The 18,389-nt window shown below is 48.4% G+C and overlaps 1 protein-coding gene across 3 annotated transcripts; it reads right to left on the reverse strand.

Moving 5' to 3' along the window:
• Positions 1-380: 380 nt before the first annotated feature.
• Positions 381-6,863, reverse strand: NR1H2 (nuclear receptor subfamily 1 group H member 2). Of its 3 annotated transcripts, none has more exons than XM_077844385.1 (10): positions 6,703-6,863; positions 6,453-6,586; positions 5,801-5,862; positions 5,588-5,719; positions 4,943-5,233; positions 4,597-4,865; positions 4,204-4,383; positions 3,466-3,565; positions 1,356-1,564; positions 381-965 (listed from the first exon to the last, which is right to left on the reverse strand). In XM_077844385.1, exons 3-10 carry the CDS (start codon positions 5,841-5,843, stop codon positions 819-821), a joined length of 1,371 nt encoding a protein of 456 aa, XP_077700511.1. In that variant the 5' UTR covers positions 5,844-5,862; positions 6,453-6,586; positions 6,703-6,863; the 3' UTR covers positions 381-818. The 3 variants fall into 3 exon arrangements, with proteins under 3 accessions (XP_077700511.1, XP_077700522.1, XP_077700519.1); XM_077844396.1 differs by having other exon boundaries at positions 6,426-6,586; XM_077844393.1 differs by having other exon boundaries at positions 6,699-6,858.
• Between the last annotated feature and the right edge of the window lie 11,526 nt (positions 6,864-18,389).

Below are 18,389 nucleotides of genomic sequence, written 5' to 3' on the forward strand. Positions count from 1 at the left end.
TTTCCAGTGCACACAATTGTTCGCCACACAGTAAGTGCCCTATACACATTTGTTGGATGAATATCTGCATTCCCAGAATGGCCAGCACGGTGACTAGCCCACCAGTGGCTTCAGCAAATATTTTTTGAGTAGTGAAAGCCCGAGTCCCTCCATCACCTTAAATTCTTTTTCCTTCAACAGGCTCCAACTCACCTGTAGGGAGATGACCCCCAAGGCTGTTAGGTTAGCCCCTTGGAACTTGCCCCCCACCCCGAGTTCAAGTCCCATTACCTCAAACCCTTCACCAGCCTGGAAGCACAAGTTTTGGGGGCTGGTATCAATGAAGACCCTGACCACCCAACACCTATATACATCCTTGACTCACTCTGGCTCAAGGCAGGTTTCTATTCATACTTTTATTTTCCTGTTTTTGTCTTTTTTTTTTTAGTTTTTATTAAATAAAAGGAACAAGGGGAGGAGGCCTGCAGTCTCTCAGGCTGGAGGGGAGAGCCTCAGGTCCCCCAATCCCTCTGTTCAAGGTGCGCAGTGAGCTTGAGGTGTAAGCTGGGTGGGGAGGGCGGCTGGTAGTGCTAGGAGAGTCAGAGGTTGGGATCTATGACCCATCCAGCCCTCCCAGGAAGACTCAGTGGGCAGGGGGGAGCCTCCTGGACCCTGACTGGGGCTCACCCGTGGGCTGAGGGCTGGTGGGGCCAGGACTTGTGCTAAAAGCCACAAGGTGGGACCCCAGGCTGGGCCCCTTCCCACTCCAGGAGGAGGAAGGGGTAACAATGTCCATTTGCTGAAGGGTACAGGGCTGTGGGGCAGGGTCACCAGGCCCCTCATTCGTGGACGTCCCAGATCTCAGACAGAAGAGGCGGCAGCTTCTTGTCTTGAAGCCGCAGGGCAAAGACCTGCTCGGAGTGCACAGAGCTCAGGGTACGCAAGCTCACAAGCTTCATCAGCATTCGAGGGAAGCGCAGCTGGTCCTGCATGGGGACAGGAGGAAGGTGGGCTTTGGCCGGGGCTCCTGACTCATGAGGCTCTGCTCAGCCTACTTGGCCCATCAGGACTACCAGGAGGGCCTCCCTCCTTGGGCCAAGCCAGGACAGCACGGTGGGGAGTGGCTGGGCAGAGTGTGGGGCCCCCACCCCTATGCCTGTACTAGGCCTGGCTCCTTGGCCAGGGGACGGGGGCCTGAGGACAGACTCTGCGGGAGGATGTCAGCCAGAGCTCAGAGCTCTGCTGCCAAGGGAGCCGGGCTCAGATGAGGAAGTAACACCACAGCCCTGGGCTTACCCACATGGGTCTTGGCTTCCTGTCCCCCTGCCAGGGCTGCAGGAAGGGCTGGGCTCTGGGTAGCTCCAGGAGCCGCCTACCTGTGGCCTCTTGATGCGCGTGTAGGAGAGCAGCGCCTCCACATAGGGTTGCTGTAGGGCTTCGACGCGGCTGGGCTCCTGCACATTGGGCCGGTCAGCAGAGAAGATGTTGATGGCGATGAGGAGGGCGTACTCGGCATCATCCAGACCCAGCCGCCGCATGGCCCGCGAGAACTCGAAGATGGGATTGATGAACTCCACCTGCAGGCCTGTGGGGGCGGGAGGCCCAGCCTGATAAGCTCCCCCAGCCCCAGACTGACCCCACTCCCGGATCCTGATCCTGCTACTGAGAATGGCAGCAATTTTAGTGTCCTTGTCACATCTGTTCACCTGTCTCCACCGCCTATATGAGTGCCTGGCACATGGTAAGTGTGCTATAACCCCTGCTTGAGTAAAGGAAGGAGTAACGAAAAGTGAACGTTTCTTCGGTGTTTTCTATGACCCCACCCTACCTTCACTTCCTTCCTGACTTCAGGAAAGGAAAAAATTTTAAACCTTGGTTACATTGTGTTGTTCCTGTGGTAGCCACCCCTGCTCAGAGTAAAACCTAAACTTATTCCCAAGAGCAGTTCGTTCATTCATCAAACATTATCAATCACCTACTATGTGCCAGGCTCCGGGGTAGAGCTGTTTACAAGACAAAGCCTCCCCTCTTGTGGAACTTGCATTTGGGGGTTGAGGAGAAGAGACAACAGACAAACATGTAAGTGAGCCATTCGGCCTGTGAGAGTGATGGGTTCTGCTGGATCAAGGTTAACGCAAGGAAGGGCAATGGAGGCATCTATACCAAATCAGCATCTTAGACAAGGTGGCCACTGCATGGTGATGTTGTAGGAAGGCCTCACTGTAGGGTGACCTTTGAGCAACAACCCAAAGGAGGGAAAGGGAAAAGTTACAAGGATGTATAAGTGTTCCAGGTGGGTACCACTGTCTGTTTTGCCCAGAACTGGGCAGCTTTCAGAGCCTCAAGACTTTCAATGTTGAAACTACAAAGGTCCCACATGAACCAGGGTGAGTTGGCACCCATGTTGGCTGAGGAACCGGCAACTACAAAAGCCTTGAGGCAGGAGCACAGTTGCTGGGTTCCAACAACAGGGAGGAAGCCAGTGTGGTAGGAGGAGGGTGGGAATGGGAGATGAGCACAGAGAGGCTCCTGCAGTGCCTGTGGGCCATGGCAAGGACTCTGCCTTTTCTTCCAATGAGACCGGAGCCATGCAGGCTAGTGAGCAGGGGAAGGACATGGGCTGACTTGGTATTAACAGGATCCTTCTGTTTGTGGTGTGAAAAGACACATTCAAGAGAACCCAGCGAGGGGACCTGGCAATGTTCCAGGAAGAGACACTGGTAGGACCTCATCTTTCTCTCCAGCCCCAGCTCCCTGTGCCTCGCTGTAGTTCCTTAAAACCATCTAGGTCTTCCCCTACCTCAGGGCCCTCTGCCAAAATCATTCTCCCCACCCACTGCTCCCCTGTCAAGTTCATATTCAAAGGGGGTTGAGATGGCCAGGGGTTTGAGGAAGGGAAGAGGATGAGGTTAGGAACACACATGTGGGAGTATAGACAGGTGCCCCAGGAAGAGATGGTGAGGGAGAGCAGGACTTATAGAGAAAGCCCAGAGACTGAACGAGCACAGCGTTTTTCTACATGGGGTTCCCAGAAGGCAATGCTACTCCCCAATTCCCTTTTCCTAGGTGATAAATCTCACCCCTAAGGCCTCAACTTCCTCCAAAAGCCCACCACCTAGGTCACATCCCCAGGTAAATGTTCTTGGAGGGCAGGGACCAGGACTGCCCTGTACAGTTGAGTAGGTTGCAATGGACTAAGATGCAGTCTTCCTCCAGTGACACCAGGTTTTGGGAGGAGGGAGCGTTTTTTCTTAATTCCTATCAAAATGCCCTATGTGACAGTAGAGCCCCCTTCACCTCATCCTGCATTGCATCCTAGTGCACAGACTCGGCATTCTGTACCCTTATCTCACCACAAGGATAGCTCCCCATGCTTTGGAAATAAAGAAATGGAGGCAGACAAGAATGGGGGCCTGAGGTCTCCCACCAGTAGGGGCCCAGCAGGGGCACGAGCCCTGCACCCTGCCAGTCCACTCTCTGTTGTACCTGCACGGTGAAAGTCATCCTTGCTATAGGTAAAGTCCTTCAGGAAAGTGATGCACTCGGTCTCATGGTTGTAGCGTCTGGCCGTCTCTAGCAGCATGATCTGGGGACAGCAGGGAGAGAAGTAGGCAGGGGCAGGGGCTCTAGGAGTCCCTATGACCCTTTAGCCACTGGTCTCTCCTCTCTTGGCCTGTGGGGGGACCTAATCTCGCCAGAAATCATCCCTTGTTCCCTCAGTCACCCCAGCCTGCAGTCAGCATGTCAGATACCCCAAACTCTCTCTCCTCCAGGTTTAGCACCCACAGCACCCTCTACTTGGGATACTCTTCCCAGGTGGTTATGAGGCATGGGGACAGGCAGTCTGTTTTCTTCATTGCCACATACTCAGCACTTGGAGTGGAGCCTCATATATGCTAGAAATTCAATATTTATTTGTTATGGTTGCTTTGGATTAAATGCCAACTCATCTGAATAGCCTTCCCAGCACCACATTCTTTCCAGCCCAATCCTCGATTTTTCCCAGCCCCGGCCCCTTTCCTTGTTCTCTTTGGCTCATGGGAGGCTCTGATTATCTGTTTAGTATTTTGGCCTTCCCCTGTAGGGTATCCTCTCCACAAGGGCAACAACTGGAGGTATATGACTCATCACTATACTCCCAACAGCTTTCCTGAGGCTTATCCCTGGAGCTCCTCATGGGCAGGAAGGAAGGGCCTTGTAGAGGATGGGCAGACTGCCCATTACCTCAATGGTAGACGCCTTCAGGAGGGCGATCTGGTCCTCGCGGCCCAGCTGCAGGAAGCCAGGCACTTGTTTGGCGAAATCCACAATCTCCTGGACTGAGATGATGGCTAGTTCCGTGAAGTGGGCAAAACGCTGCTGGCGGGCATCGCGGGACTGGGGGTCTGCACCCAGAGGCCAGGGCTGGGGAAACAGGGGCCAGGGTTATTCTCAGGACTTCTCCCTCAAGCCCAAGGCTGCAGGGACACCTTGAGGCAAAGACTGTACCCTAGGAGACCCTCCTCTCCAAGGCCCTGCCCTCTGAAGGCTTGTTACCTCCCCATGCCCTTGGCTACAGCCCTACTGGCTCAACCCCACCATGCTCATCATCCCTCAAGGCTGTGGGAGGGGAGGTACCGTGACTTTGGGCTGGTCAGAGAAGGAGCGTTTGTTGCACTGCAGTTGAGCTGCCACCAACTGTTGGATCATTAGTTCCTGAGCAGCTGTTAACTGAATACCCTCGCCTTCCCCAGAGCCCTGGCCGCCTCCGTCAGACCCTCCAGGGGAGGCCCCAGGTCCACAAGCTGTGCTGCTGCTGCCCATTGGCCCTACTGGTGACTGTTGCTGCTGCTGCTGTTGCTGCTTCCGAATCTTCTTCTTTCGGATCTGTTCCTCCGAGAGGACGCCTGTTCGGGAGACAGAGGCCTCAGCAGAGGCCCCAGGGCTGGGCAGGGGTCCGGCCGGCTCTCCCCCCAGCACTCACACTGCTCCCTCATCCCGGCCTCCTTGCACTTGCGCAGCCGGCACTGCTGGCACTTGCGCCGCATGAAGGCGTCCATCTGGCAGGTCCCGCCACCCCGGCAGGCGTAGCGCCTGGCCCCGCCTCGGACCACACTGCGCCGGAAGAAACCCTTGCAGCCTTCGCAGCTGAGCACGTTGTAGTGGAAGCCAGAAGCCTTGTCCCCGCACACACGGCACAGCTCATGGCCCAGCATCTTTGGGGCTGGGCCTTTCTTTCGCTTGCGCTCAGGTTCCTCAGCAGGGTCTGGAACGACTGGGGTGGGTGGTCAGGAACCCTGAGACACAGGGCCTCGGAAGGAAATTGCAGCCCAAGGATCATCCCCACAAGAGAGAAGCAAAAAGCCAGGATACAGACAGTGACCCAGGGAAATGGTGTCTCAGAAACAAAAGCGTGCATATCAGTGAACCCCAAAGAACAAATGACAAGTGGCATCAAGTAGGAAAAAAATATGCTCACGGGCAAAAAAAGAAAAAAAAAGTGACAAGTAAGCATGGAAGAAAAAATTAACGAGAAATTGGGAGCCTCCCATCCTCATTTCTGATCTTTCTCCCTTTCTGGATCCTTCCCCAACCCTGTCCCAGCCCCTGTCCTTGGCCCCCATCTCACCCCCGCTGCAAGCGGAGCGGGCCCAATCGCTGCCTGGGACATCAGGATCTGGACCCGAAGGCCACAGTTCAGGACCCTCCTCCTTTATCGCTGGTGAAGAAGATGGGGCGCTGGCTTGAGGCGGGCCATTTCCTGGGAGAGGTAAGCACAGTGAGTTTCTCCTGACAAGTGTGCCACGGGGGTCGGGGCTGGGCCGGGAAGGAGCTCACTCACCAGGCAAGGGCGTGTCCAGAGAACTGGTGGTGGGGGTGGACATGGTGGAGTCACGGAGAAACCTGCAGAATACGGGGGGACCGAGAGCCTTGTGGGGCCAGGGAGGCTCAGGTTAGGCCAGCCCCAAGTCCTGATGCGGGCACCTGTTTCTTCCATTTTTCCAGGCTCCTCCTTTACTGCAGAGACCCCCGCCTAGCCCCTGCCTGCCTCTGGGACCTCTCCTCAGGTTGGGACAGAGCCCGCCCCCGACCGCTCCAGGCCTCCACAGGCTCTCAGCCCTGCCCTCACCTAGACTCCGCCCCTCCCGTAGGCTCCGCCCACTCCGTTCCTGCAGGTACTGCCCTTTCTGCTTCCATCGTGCTCCGCCCTCACTTCCTCCATCCCACCCAGTTTCACCCTACCTACGAGTAAGAACTCCCCACCTCCGCGGAAATAGCACCCCCAACTCCCACCCTGACCCCACCACCTCCCCTTGCCCCACCCCCACTTTTCCATCTAGGTCCCGCCCAAGCCTACCAGGTCCCACCCTCACTCCAGCCATCACGCCCCGCCCCTCCCCTTGCCCCGCCCCGCCGGTGCCCCTCCCTGCAGGCCCCGCCCCACCTCCCGTCAGGCCACGCCTCACCCCTCCCTTCACGCTCCGCCCCCACACCTCGCTCCAGGTCCCGCCCCTCTCCGAACACCAGTGGGGGGCGGGGCTCATGGCTGCGCGCGAGGGTCTTGTGGGCGGCCTCTCGCGGGGTCTCCTACTCCCGTTGCCCTGGAAACAACCGGAGACAGCGCGAGCTACGGAAGGGAGGGGGGGAAGGAGAGAAGGAGGCTGAGCGGAGCAGCGCGGGGAACGCCGGGAAGCCCCGGGCCCAGGACGCCTCCCGAGTCTCCCCACACTCTAGTGCACCTGCCTCTGTCCCCTTGCTCTGCTTTTCCTCCTCCTTCTCTGTATCCCCTGGCACGCCGCCGCTTCTCGGATCCCCTCAAAAGTAACTTCGCCACTTCTTCCGGCAACCCCGCCGTGCGTCACTTTAGGAAGGGGGCGGGCAGTCAGGAGTGACGGACTTCCGGTCCGCTTAACTAGCCAAATCGGCTGCCCCGCACGGAAGTCGTATTCTCACCGGAAGCTTACCGTCCGGAGTATTTCCACCGAGGCCTGGCAGGAGAGTTCCGGACCAGTTCCATCGAATGTAGTGCGGGAGGGGGCGTGGCCTGTCTCAAACCTTCCGAGTGGGAGCTGGGCTGCTTTTGCTCCAGCCCTGTTCCTCTCTGGGCTCGTAGCTTGGGGGTTTACTGGTCACAAAGCTCCCGACCTTCTGCTCCTTGTCGCACACGTTGATTTGAAGCATGTTTGCCCTTGTTTGATTAACAAGTTTTCTGGTTTTAGAGGCACGTTGCTTATTGGTTTGAAATAAATTGAATTGCAAACCTAGACCCAGGAAAAATCTATTAAAAAAAGAACTTGTTGAGGGCTCCCTGGGTGGCTCAGCGGTTTGGTGCCTGCCTTTGGCCCAGGGCATGATCCTAGAGTCCTGGGATCGAGTCCCATATCGGGCTCCCTGCATGGAGCCTGCGTCTTACTCTGCCTGTGTTTCTGCCCCCCCCCCCCCGTGTGTCTCTCATGAATAAATAAATAAAATCTTTATATATATATATATATATATAAAAGAACTTGTTGATATGAAGATTTAAAAAAAGCATAACCTCATAACCAAAGTGATACAAATAATAGCTTTTAAAGATAACTCACAGTACTTGAATAGGTAGAAAAAGGGAACTGTTCTGGTCTTCCCTGGATGATAATCAGATCTATATTGAGCATATATCCGTTTTTTATTGCAACGTATGAGTCATGCTCTTTTATAATTTGTTTTGTCCATTCCGACATGACCTTGAAGCTATGGAATCGGAGGATGTTACCACTAAAAGGGGTGATTACATGGACATAGAGTGGAGAGAATGGCTGAACTCGTGTCTCTGTCACTTCCTAGTTGTGTTATGTTGAGCCAGGCTATTGACCCTGCCTGTGCCTCAGTTTCCTTTCCTAAACTGGGTCCAACGAGGAGGCTGAGTGGCTCAGTAGTTGAGCACCTGCCTTTGGCTCAGGTCGTGATCCTAGGGTCCTGGGATTGAGACCGCATCAGGTTCCCCGCAGGAAGCCTGCTTCTCCCTTTGCCTGTGTCTCTGCCTCTTTCTCGGTCTCTCATGAATAGATAAATACAATCTAAAAAAAAATAAATTGGGCCCAATAAGAGATAGTTGGGTTGTCATTACAACTAAATAAGGTAAAAAGAATGAGTCAGGTCAGGTTCAAATAAGGAGAGCCTAATATGTGAGAACTGTGTTTATTCTTGGGGATGCTCAGGTTGTTTTTAACTTCCCTAGAATAGTGCAAAAGGCTGAAAGAGACTGAAAATGAATTACAGCAGTTTGGGGCAAGGCATATCACCCTCAGTCTCAGTTGACGGATCTGTAAAATAGGGGAAGTTATTCCTATTTCTTAAGAAAGGTGTGAAGATTCAGGAGGGGCAGTGCCTGGCGCACCTAAGCATCCAGGGTGAAAATTCATAAAGGGAGACCTCAGTAAATTGAAAGGGGCAGACCAGCAGGGGGAGCTCTCCTGGGTTATCACTCCTGTGTCAATCACAGGAAGGACTGTCAATTACAGACAGACCCCAGCAGAAGAATCTCAACGAGAAAGAATCCTCAATTACAAGCCCCCAAAGGGAAAGGTGTACATCGCATCTCCTATAAGAAACCAGCTACCCCAGACTCATCCAATGAGAAACCATCTTCACCTTGAATTCTTGCTTTTCTCCAGTGGACTTTCGATCAAAACAACTCCTCCCAACTTCCTCTTTCTTCTCCATAAAATAATACTCCTTTCTTTTGTTGAGCTTGCCTGGGTTTTTGTTTGTTTGTTTTGTTTTGTTTTGCCAGAGCATGTCGATCCGAAATTACAGTATTGCAGCTCTCTCCTACTCCCAAATAATTTTTTTTTTTTTTTTTTTTGCTGGTAAAGTAACTTTTATTTTTCCAGTCAACCCTGTCAGTGGCAGTTTTGTTATCTGAACCTAATTTCAGACCAATATCTTCATTTATGACTGATCCAATGTCCTATAATATTTTGGTAACAGTTTTATTGAAGTATAATTCAGCTACCCATACAATGCACCCATTTGAAGTGTATAATTCTACACCAGTGAGAATGACTAAAATTAATAAGACAGGAAACAACAAATGTTGGCCAGTATGTGGAGAAAGGGGAGCCCTCTTGCACTGTTGGTAGGAATGCATCCTGGTGCAGTCACTCTGGAAAACTGTGGAGGTTCCTCAAGAAGCTAAAAATAGAGCTACCCAATGATCCAGCAATCATACTACTGGGTATTTACCCCAAGATACAGATGTAGTGAAATGCTGGGACACCTGCACCCCAATGCTCATAGCAGTAATGTCCATAATAGCCAAATTGTGGAAGGAGCCACGATGTTCTTCAACAGACAAATGAATATAGAAGCTGTAGTCTATATATACAATGAAATATTACTCAGCCATCAGAAAGAACGAATACTTATCACATCGATGTGGATGAAACTGGGGGGTTATTGCTGAGTGAAATAAGTCAATCGGAGAAAGGCAATTATCATATGGTTTCACTTGTATGTGGAATATAAGAAATAATGAAAGGGGGAAAAAAAGAAATAATGAAAGGGACCATATGGGAAAGGAGGGGAATGGAGTGGGGAAAAATTAGAGAGGAAGACAAACCATGAGAGACTCCTAACTCTGGGAAACAAAGGATTGCAGAAGGGGAGGTGGTGGGGGGATGGGGTAACTGGGTGATGAGCACTAAGGAGGGCACTCGATGAGATGAGCCCTGGGTGTTATACTATATGTTGGCAAATTGAATTTAAATAAGATTAAAAAGTTTAAATAATATTTAATTTAAAATAATATTTATTTTATTTTATTTTATTTTATTTATTTATTTATTTTATTTATGATAGTCATATAGAGAGAGAGAGAGAGGCAGAGACACAGGCAGAGGGAGAAGCAGGCTCCACGCACCGGGAGCCCGACGTGGGATTCGATCCCGGGTCTCCAGGATCGCGCCCCGGGCCAAAGGCAGGCGCCAAACCGCTGCGCCACCCAGGGATCCCCTAAAATAATATTTAATAAAAATTTAAATAAAATAAATAAAAATATAATAAAGTGTAAAATTCAATGTTTTTAGTATATTCACAGAACTGTTGCAACCATTACCACAATCACTTTTAGAACACTTGCATCACCTGTCCCCCCAAAACGTGCCATACCCACTGACAGTCACCCCCCAATTATCCCATCCCCAAAGCCCCAGGCAAGCATTAATTTATTTCTTGTCTCCATGGATTTCCCCATTCTAGACATTTTGTATAAAAGGAATCTTAGAATATGTTCCTAGTGTCTGGTTTCTTTCATTTAGCATAATGTGCTCAAGGTTCATCCATGTTGTAGCACACATCAGGACTTAATTTCTCTTGTGGCTGAATATTACGTTGTACAGAGAGACCACATTTTATTTATCCATTCATCAGTTGATGGACATTTGGATTGTTTCTGTTCTTGGCTACAATGCTGCTACGAACTTTCAAATACCAGTTTTTGTTTGAACACATGCTTTCATTTCTGTTGAGTATACCCCTAGGAGTGGAATTACTGGGTCATGAGGTTACTGTATGTTTAACTTTTTCAGGAACTGCCTAACCGCAAGCACCATTTTACATTCCTACCAGCAATTTTTAAGGACTTCATTTTTCTACATCTTTGCCAACACTTGGTTTTTTTTTTAAGATTTTATTTGTTTATTTGAGAGAGAGAATATGAGCAGAGGGCGGAGAGAGGGAGAAGCAGGTTCCTCACTGAGCAAGGAGCCCAATGCAGGACTCAATCCCAGGACCCCAGGATCATGACCTGTGCCAAAGGCAGACGCTTAACTGACTGAGCCACCAAGGCACCTCTAAACACTTGTTTTATGTCTTTTTGATTATAACCATTCTAGTGGATGTGAAGTGATATTTCACTGTGGTTTTAGTTTGTGCTTCCTTGATGGCTAATTCTTATTTCTTTTTATAAAAAATACTTCATAATGTGTAATTCTGCCTTTACTATTCTTTTGGCTTTTTAAAATTTATTTATTTATTTGAGGACAGGGCAGGGGCAGGGGGAGAGAGAAACCCAAGCAGACTCCCACTGGGTGCAGAGCTCATGACCCTGAGATCAGACTTGAGCTGAAAGCAAGAGTCAGATGCTTAACCAATTGATCCACCCAGACACCCCTGCCTTTACTATTCTGAAGTGAAATCCAAAGATAATATAGCTGAATTATGTCCCTATAACAAAATACCATTTTACTTCGCCAACTGCCAAGACAAAAGATGTATAAATAGAAGTCAATTTCTTTAAGGTTTTATTTATTCATGAGAAACACACACAGAAGTAGAGACATAGGCAGAGAGAGAAGCAGGCTCCCTGCAGGGGATCCAGGGATCCTGACCTGAGCTGAAGGGAGACACTCAACCACTGAGCTACTCAGATGTCCCAATAGAAGCCAATTTGTAATAAAGTGACACTCGTTTCAACATAGGTGCCCAAGAGACACAATATGGCAACCAGATCTTACTTCAAAAGGTAGAACTATTGAAAATTTAAAAGTGACAGAGCAGTCTGGAGCAGGAGGGCTGTATCATCGGTTCAAATGCCTCAGGCAGCATTGCCTTGTGCAACACAATTTTTCCAAAATTGTGGCCAAATCCTAATAAAGTTATCAATAAATCAAGGTAGAAATAATTTTTTGGCATATTTAAAAAAGCAGCAAGTAGGCTAGGATGGAAGCAGATGAGTGAGGTGGGATGGCAGAGGGTGCAAGGCAAGCTCATACCAGAGGGTGGTAGGATCATGAGGTCTTGTAGGTCAGATGTGTCCAACACTGGGTGAGCATTGCCCAAAATGATACCTTACCCTGGGTGACCCCAGCGAACTACATTTCCCAGCATATTCTTGCAGCTAGGTGCAACCACGTGACTGGATTCTGCCCAGATGGAACAAGATCAAAAGTAATAAGGGACATGAGAGGAAGCCATGTCTGGGCTCACTCCAAGATGTCTGAAGCCTCAAGATCCAGGTTCAAATCCTGCCAAGCACACCAGAGCTATTCCCTCCTCTATCCCTACACCTCTGTTTCTGAATGTGGACAATAATCCCTCTCTTACAAGGTTACTGAGTGATTGTATAAAATGGTGGCTTGGAAAATCTGGTAATCCTTTATGCAGTCAAATCCTGAGTTATGAGTTATTATGGTAAACTGAGTCACGAGGCCCAGAAACGGATGAGGACAGAGCCTTACCTTCAAGGCCTCCTGGTCTGGTAGTGAAGATCTACCCCTAAACCACACTGTGACAAAATAGGGGTGATCTGGGTCCCATTTGTTGAGTGTGTTCAGAAGAGGTTTCCCACCTACCTTGGGCAGGGGGTAGCCAGGGAGGAAACATTTATTCTGCGTCTTTTACAATGGACCCAAGACTGGAAGGACCCTGATGTTTCAGGATTTCAGCTCAAGAAACTGGGGTAGTAAAGTTTAAAAATTAAAAAAAAAAAAACTTTTTAAATTGCTTCCGTGGGCAGGTGCTTAATAAATGCTTGTCAGCAGATGTCAGAAGACTGTGAGACTCTTGATCTCAGGATTGTGAGTTCAAGCCCCATGTTGGGTGGAGATTATTTGAAAATAAAAATCTTAAAAAACCAAAATGCCAGGCCGCCTGGGTGTCTCAGTGGGTTAAGCATCCCACTCTTGATTTCAACTCACGTCATGCTCTCAGGGTATACAATGGAGCCCCATATGGGGCACTATGTTCAGCCAGGAGCTTGGTTGTCTCTCCTTCTCCCTTTGCCCCTCTCCCCACTCGAGCCCTCATTCTGCCTCTCTAAAATAAACTAAATCTTTAAGAAAAAAATGCCTGTTGGACTGCAGTCAATTATGTCGAATTAAGAGATTGTTTTTTCAAGGGATGCCCAGATAGCTCAGCTGGTTAAGCTTTTGTCTCAGGTCTCAATCTCAGGGGTTGTGAGATCAAGCCGAGTAGGACTCTGTTCTGAGCACAGAGTCTGCTTGTTTCTCTCCCTCTGCTCTTCCCCCACCCCTGTTCTCTCTCTCTCTGTCTCAAATAAATAAATAAAATCCTTTTTTTTTTTTTTAAGAGAGAGACTGGTTCTTTCTTTGTATTTGCAACAAAGCTCATAGAGTGTTATTGTTAATGTAAAAATATTGTGTGTGGAGTTCACCATTTTTATACCATGTATACTAAGGTGTTTTTTTGTTTGTTTGTTTTTTTAAGATTTTATTTATTTGGGCAGCCCAGGTGGCTCAGCGGTTTGGCGCCGTCTTCAGCCCAGGGCGTGATCCTGGAGACCCAGGATCGAGTCCCACGTCGGGCTCCCTGCATGGAGCCTGCTTCTCCCTCTGCCTGTGTCTCTGCCTCTCTCCTTGTCTCTCATGAATAAATAAATAAAATTTTAAAAAGAAGATTTTATTTATTCATGAGAGACACACAGAGAGAGGCTCCCTATAGGGAGCACGATGCGGGACTTGATCCCAGGACCCCGGGATCACTCCCTGAGCCGAAGGCAGACGCTCAACCACTGAGCCACCCACGTGCCCCGTCCAGTAAGTTTTCAAGACTTTTAGAAAATGTACATTGAAATCGAAGTGAAAAAAACAAAACTGTATTATCAGAAGTCACGTAAACTAGACTGATCAGAAATGTTTTTACCCCATACGGAGTAGGGAATGATCACAAGGCTTTTCATTTCTAGGTGTTGAGAGTACGATTGGTAGTGAATAAATCATGCACTTGGACTCAAAGGAGAGACTGATGAGGTGGGCGGAGACAGACATCTTGGCCGGGAAGATAGGCCCACACCACCACCGTGTGGCCATTTGGGGATTTGCAGGCAGAACCCCCTTTCAGAAATCACTTACTTGGGGGCAAGCAGGCAGTGGGACTGGAAGCGAGGGGACTCCGAGGAGTCAAGACTGAGTATCCCAGCTGCCAAGACAGAGAAGCGGGAGATGTGGTCAGATTTATTGTAGAGAAACTGCCTCTCCATCTTCCGTGTCTGGGAAATCCCCTAAAGCAGGGGCGCTCAGACTGGGTTGTTGGAAGTATTTACTTGAGCATTTGCGGGCACTGTCCTAGGTGCTGGGGACACAGCGGCAAATGAAACAAACCAAGATCCCTGCCCTCGTGGAGGTTAGATTATAATGGGGGAAACGGGACGCCGGGGTGGCTCAGCGGTTAAGTGTCTGCCTTCAGCCCAGGGTGTGATCCCGGAGACCCGGGATTGAGTCCCGCATCCGGCTCCCTGCATGGAGCCTGCTTCTCCCTCTGCCTGTGTCTCTGCCTCTCTCTGTGTGTCTCTCATATGAATAAATAAATAAAATTATATATATGTATATAAAATTATATATATATAAGGAAGGTAGAGTAGACTTCACTAATAAGGTGATATTTAAGCAAATATTTGAAGGAGGAGACGGGCTGAGTAGGGTTTTTCTGGAGGGAAAACACTCAGGCAGAACAGCCTGTGCAAAGGCCCTTAGGCAGGAGCATGCCTGGGTTTGCCTGTGGAACAGCAAGGGGGCCAATGTGACTAGATTGGATGAGTGAGGGAGGGAGGGGAAAGATGAAGTCAGAAAGAGAAGGGGGCCAAAATCATAAAGGGACTTTCAATTCCTGATGCCACTGGTATGTCTGATCCTTTGATCCTACCCTTTTTAAAAAAAATTATTTATTCATGAGAGACACAAAGAGAGAAGCAAAGACATAGGCAGAGAGAGAAGCAGGCTCCATGCAGGGAGCTCGATGTGGGCCTGATCCTGGGACTCCCTGGGCCCAAGGCTGACACTCAACCACTGAGCCACTCAGCCATCCTTCTCATGAATCAATAAATAAAAATTTTTAAAGGAATTAATTTATTTGAGAGAGTGTGCATGAGAGATAACCAACAGAGGGAGAGGCAGAGGGAGAAGCAGCTCCCTGCCCTGATGTGGGGCTCCATTCCAGGACCCTGAGATCATGACTTGATCCGAAGGCAGCCGCTTCACCAACTGAGCCCCCCAGACACCCCACAGTTCTGTCCTTGCACACATTACATCAACTTCCTTGCTCTTTCTCCCTGGGTCACACTTGCTTGGCCAAACCTCAAGCCTGGTTAAAATGGACTCTGCCTTTTCTGTGCCTACTCCCCCCCTCTCCCCCAGTAGAGCTTGCCAGAAGACACACCTCAGCTGCACTGACACCAAACCTCAAGGGAACATTCAGAACCAGCCTAAAAAGGCCTCTCCAGTTCTGTTCTCCATTCTCTAAGAAGTCCTATTCTCACCTCTCTGAAAACCTCCAGCACCCCCCTCTTCATTCTCACTTCTCCTTTTGCTGAAAAAAAAAAAAGTGGAGCCACCAGAAGAAACCTTCCCTGTGCTTACCCCAGGGACACTGCTAGCTCACCTGCAGAGGTCCTTGTGCACCGCTGCCCCTCCCACGACCATGTTTGGACAGTGCTTAAGGGGACCAACCCCTCCATTTAGTTACTGAATCCTTCTCCCTACTCCAAACTTGGCCTCTTGTAATGTTTCCTTCTCTCTCTTGCATCATTATTTGTAGAGCTCTTGAGCCACTCATGGTTCCTTCAGGATTCCCCTTCCCCATATGCCCACATGTGCTCATGGTGCTGTTGAGAATACTTCCTGAAACTCGGGGATTGTAGACCTGCTTCTCCTGCCTGAGTCAACTCAGGAGCCCCAATGCTGAGTGACCTAACCAAAATGATTGCATGAGCATATTAAACAGGAATAGGGAGAGTGTGTATAAGAAGGGTAGGTAGAGGGGGGCGCCTGGGTGGCTCAGTGGTTGAGCGTCTGCCTTGGGCTCAGGTCTGCCTTCGGCTCAGGTCATGATCTTGGGGTCCTGGAATTGAGTCCTGCATGGGCCTCCCTCCACAGGGAGCCTGCTCCTCCCTCTGTCTATGTCTCTGCCTCTCTCTGTGTCTCTCATGAATAAATAAATAAAATCTTAAAAAAAAAAAAAGAAGTGTGGGTAGAGGGAGGAAAGACAGCTGAATCCTGAATTTCTGAATCAGCAGAACTTCTGTGCTGATAGATAACGTCTAAAACCGACAAAGCAAGAAGTAGTGATATAAACGTGCTACTTAGAGACGTGGAAACAATACCAAATTTATTCACTAAAACAAATGAAAGTGTTTGTCCCTTGGGAGGAAAAAAATGGGAGAAAGAGTGGGGCAGGACTTGTCATAATAAGTCTTACAGAATTATTTGAGTTTTTAAAGAGTCTTGAAGTGTGTTCACCTGTGTGTGTGGCTGCGCATGTTGATACGCTTGTGTGCAAGAGATAAAAGAAATTTCTGAAGGAAGAAATAAAAAAAGCAAGAAAAAAAGAGAAAGGAAAATACTCAACAGCATTAATAGTCAAGGAATGAATGCTTCAAGAACGATGGAAGAACTTTTTTTTCTTTATGTATCAGATAACATGTAGGCTTGGCAAGACTGTGGGGAAATTGGGGTTATTATCACACACACACCCCTGCTGTTGGAAGCCTACATCACTACAAGTACTCTGGGGAGTAATTAAGCAATATGTATCCAGATCTATAATTTAGATCTGGTCATTGCTGGAGCAATTATCGTTCTAGAAATAGTCATGCAGGGGTACCTGCCTGGCTCAGTGGGTAGAGCAAAGGATTCTTGATTCTGGGGTCATGAACTTAAGGCCCACCTTGGGTGTAGAGATCACTTAAAAAAATCAGAATTTGTCATGCAGATATGTCCTGGAACTAGTACACAGAAAAATACATATATAAAAGATGACTGCTACGTTGTTTATAATGTTGAAAAAGGAGAAGGACTGACATAGGGCATGGGATATATAGTGTTACATTTATACCCTGGGATACTGTGTAGCTGTGTTTTGTTTTGTTTTGTTTAAAGTCTGTTTATTTATTTATCTTAGTAATCTCTATTCCCAACATGGGGCTTTAACTCATCACCCTGAGATCAAGAGTCCCAGGCTCTTCCTACGGAGCCAGCCAGGTGCCCCTGGAATACAATGTAGCTGTTGATTTTATTTCATTTTTTAGGATTTTATTTATTTATTCATGAGAGACACACAGAGAGAGGCAGAGACACAGGCAGAGGGAGAAGCAAGCTCCCTGCAGGGAGCCCAATGTGGGACTCGATCCCAGGATTCCAGGGTCACACCCCGGGCCGAAAGGCAGATGTTCAACTGCTGAGCCACCCAGGTGTCCCTAAGATTTTACTTTTTAAGTAATCTCGATACCTTACATGGGGCTACTTACAACCCCAAAATCCAGAGTTACATGTTCTACTGACTGAGCCAGCCAGGTGCCCCATCTAGTTTTTTTTTGTTTGTTTTTTTTTTTTTTTTTTTTTTTTTTTTTATGATAGTCACACAGAGAGAGAGAGAGAGAGAGGCAGAGACATAGGCAGAGGGAGAAGCAGGCTCCATGCCGGGAGCCTGACGTGGGATTTGATCCTGGGTCTCCAGGATCGCGCCCTGGTCCAAAGGCAGGCGCTAAACCGCTGCGCCACCCAGGGATCCCCCCATCTAGTTTTTTTAAATACACAAAGGAGCACCTGGGTGGCTCAGTTGGTTAAAGTGTCTACCTTGGCTCGGGTCATGATCCCAGGTCCTGGGATCCCAGGGTCCTAGAATCAAGACCCAAGTCTGGCTCCCTGCTCATTGGGGAGCCTGCTTCTCCCTCTCCCTCTGCTGCTCTCTTTCTGTCTCTCTCTCTCTTTCTTTCAAATAAATAAATAAAGTCGTTATAAAAATAAATATATACAAAGACATAAAATTGAGTACTAAAACCAGACACAAAGGAAAAATTCATGTGCTTCATTTTATGTAACATTCAAAACCTGGCAAAAATAACTTGTGGTCATAGAAGTCAGAGTATTAGTTACTTTTTGGGGCACACAATGGAAGAGAGGGAGAAAGAACCTTCTCACTCTGGGGAACTGGAAATGTTTTATATCTTGATCTGGGTGGCACATATACATATGCAAAAATCCATCAAGCTGGCGATGTAAATGCTAAGTCTTAAGGGGTAAGGAATATAATGTCTGCAACTTATTTGAAATACACATAATTAATATAGATGGGTTGTTGGATGAATAGAGGAATGGACAGCTGGATATGTGTGTAACAGGGGAAATGCAGCAAAATAGTGAACTGTAGAACCGAGGTGGTATGTAATGGGGTTTGGCATACAATTCTTTCAACTTTGCTATCCACTTGAAAAATCTTTCATAATAATTTGTCAGGGAAAATAAACAAAGCCATAGTGCCATGCACTTAAAATTTGTGCATTTTACTATATGTAAGTTACATCTAATTTTTTCTTTTTTTTACATCTAAATTTTTCTTAAGATATATGGTTAACTGAAGACAAAGAAACCTTACTGATCAATAAGTAAAGTCTGCTTTTACTTACTTTAATAATCATGCCAGCTGATATTGATATGTAA

Source organism: Canis aureus, chromosome 1, assembly GCF_053574225.1.
Source record: "Canis aureus isolate CA01 chromosome 1, VMU_Caureus_v.1.0, whole genome shotgun sequence".
Classification (NCBI taxonomy): domain Eukaryota; kingdom Metazoa; phylum Chordata; class Mammalia; order Carnivora; family Canidae; genus Canis; species Canis aureus.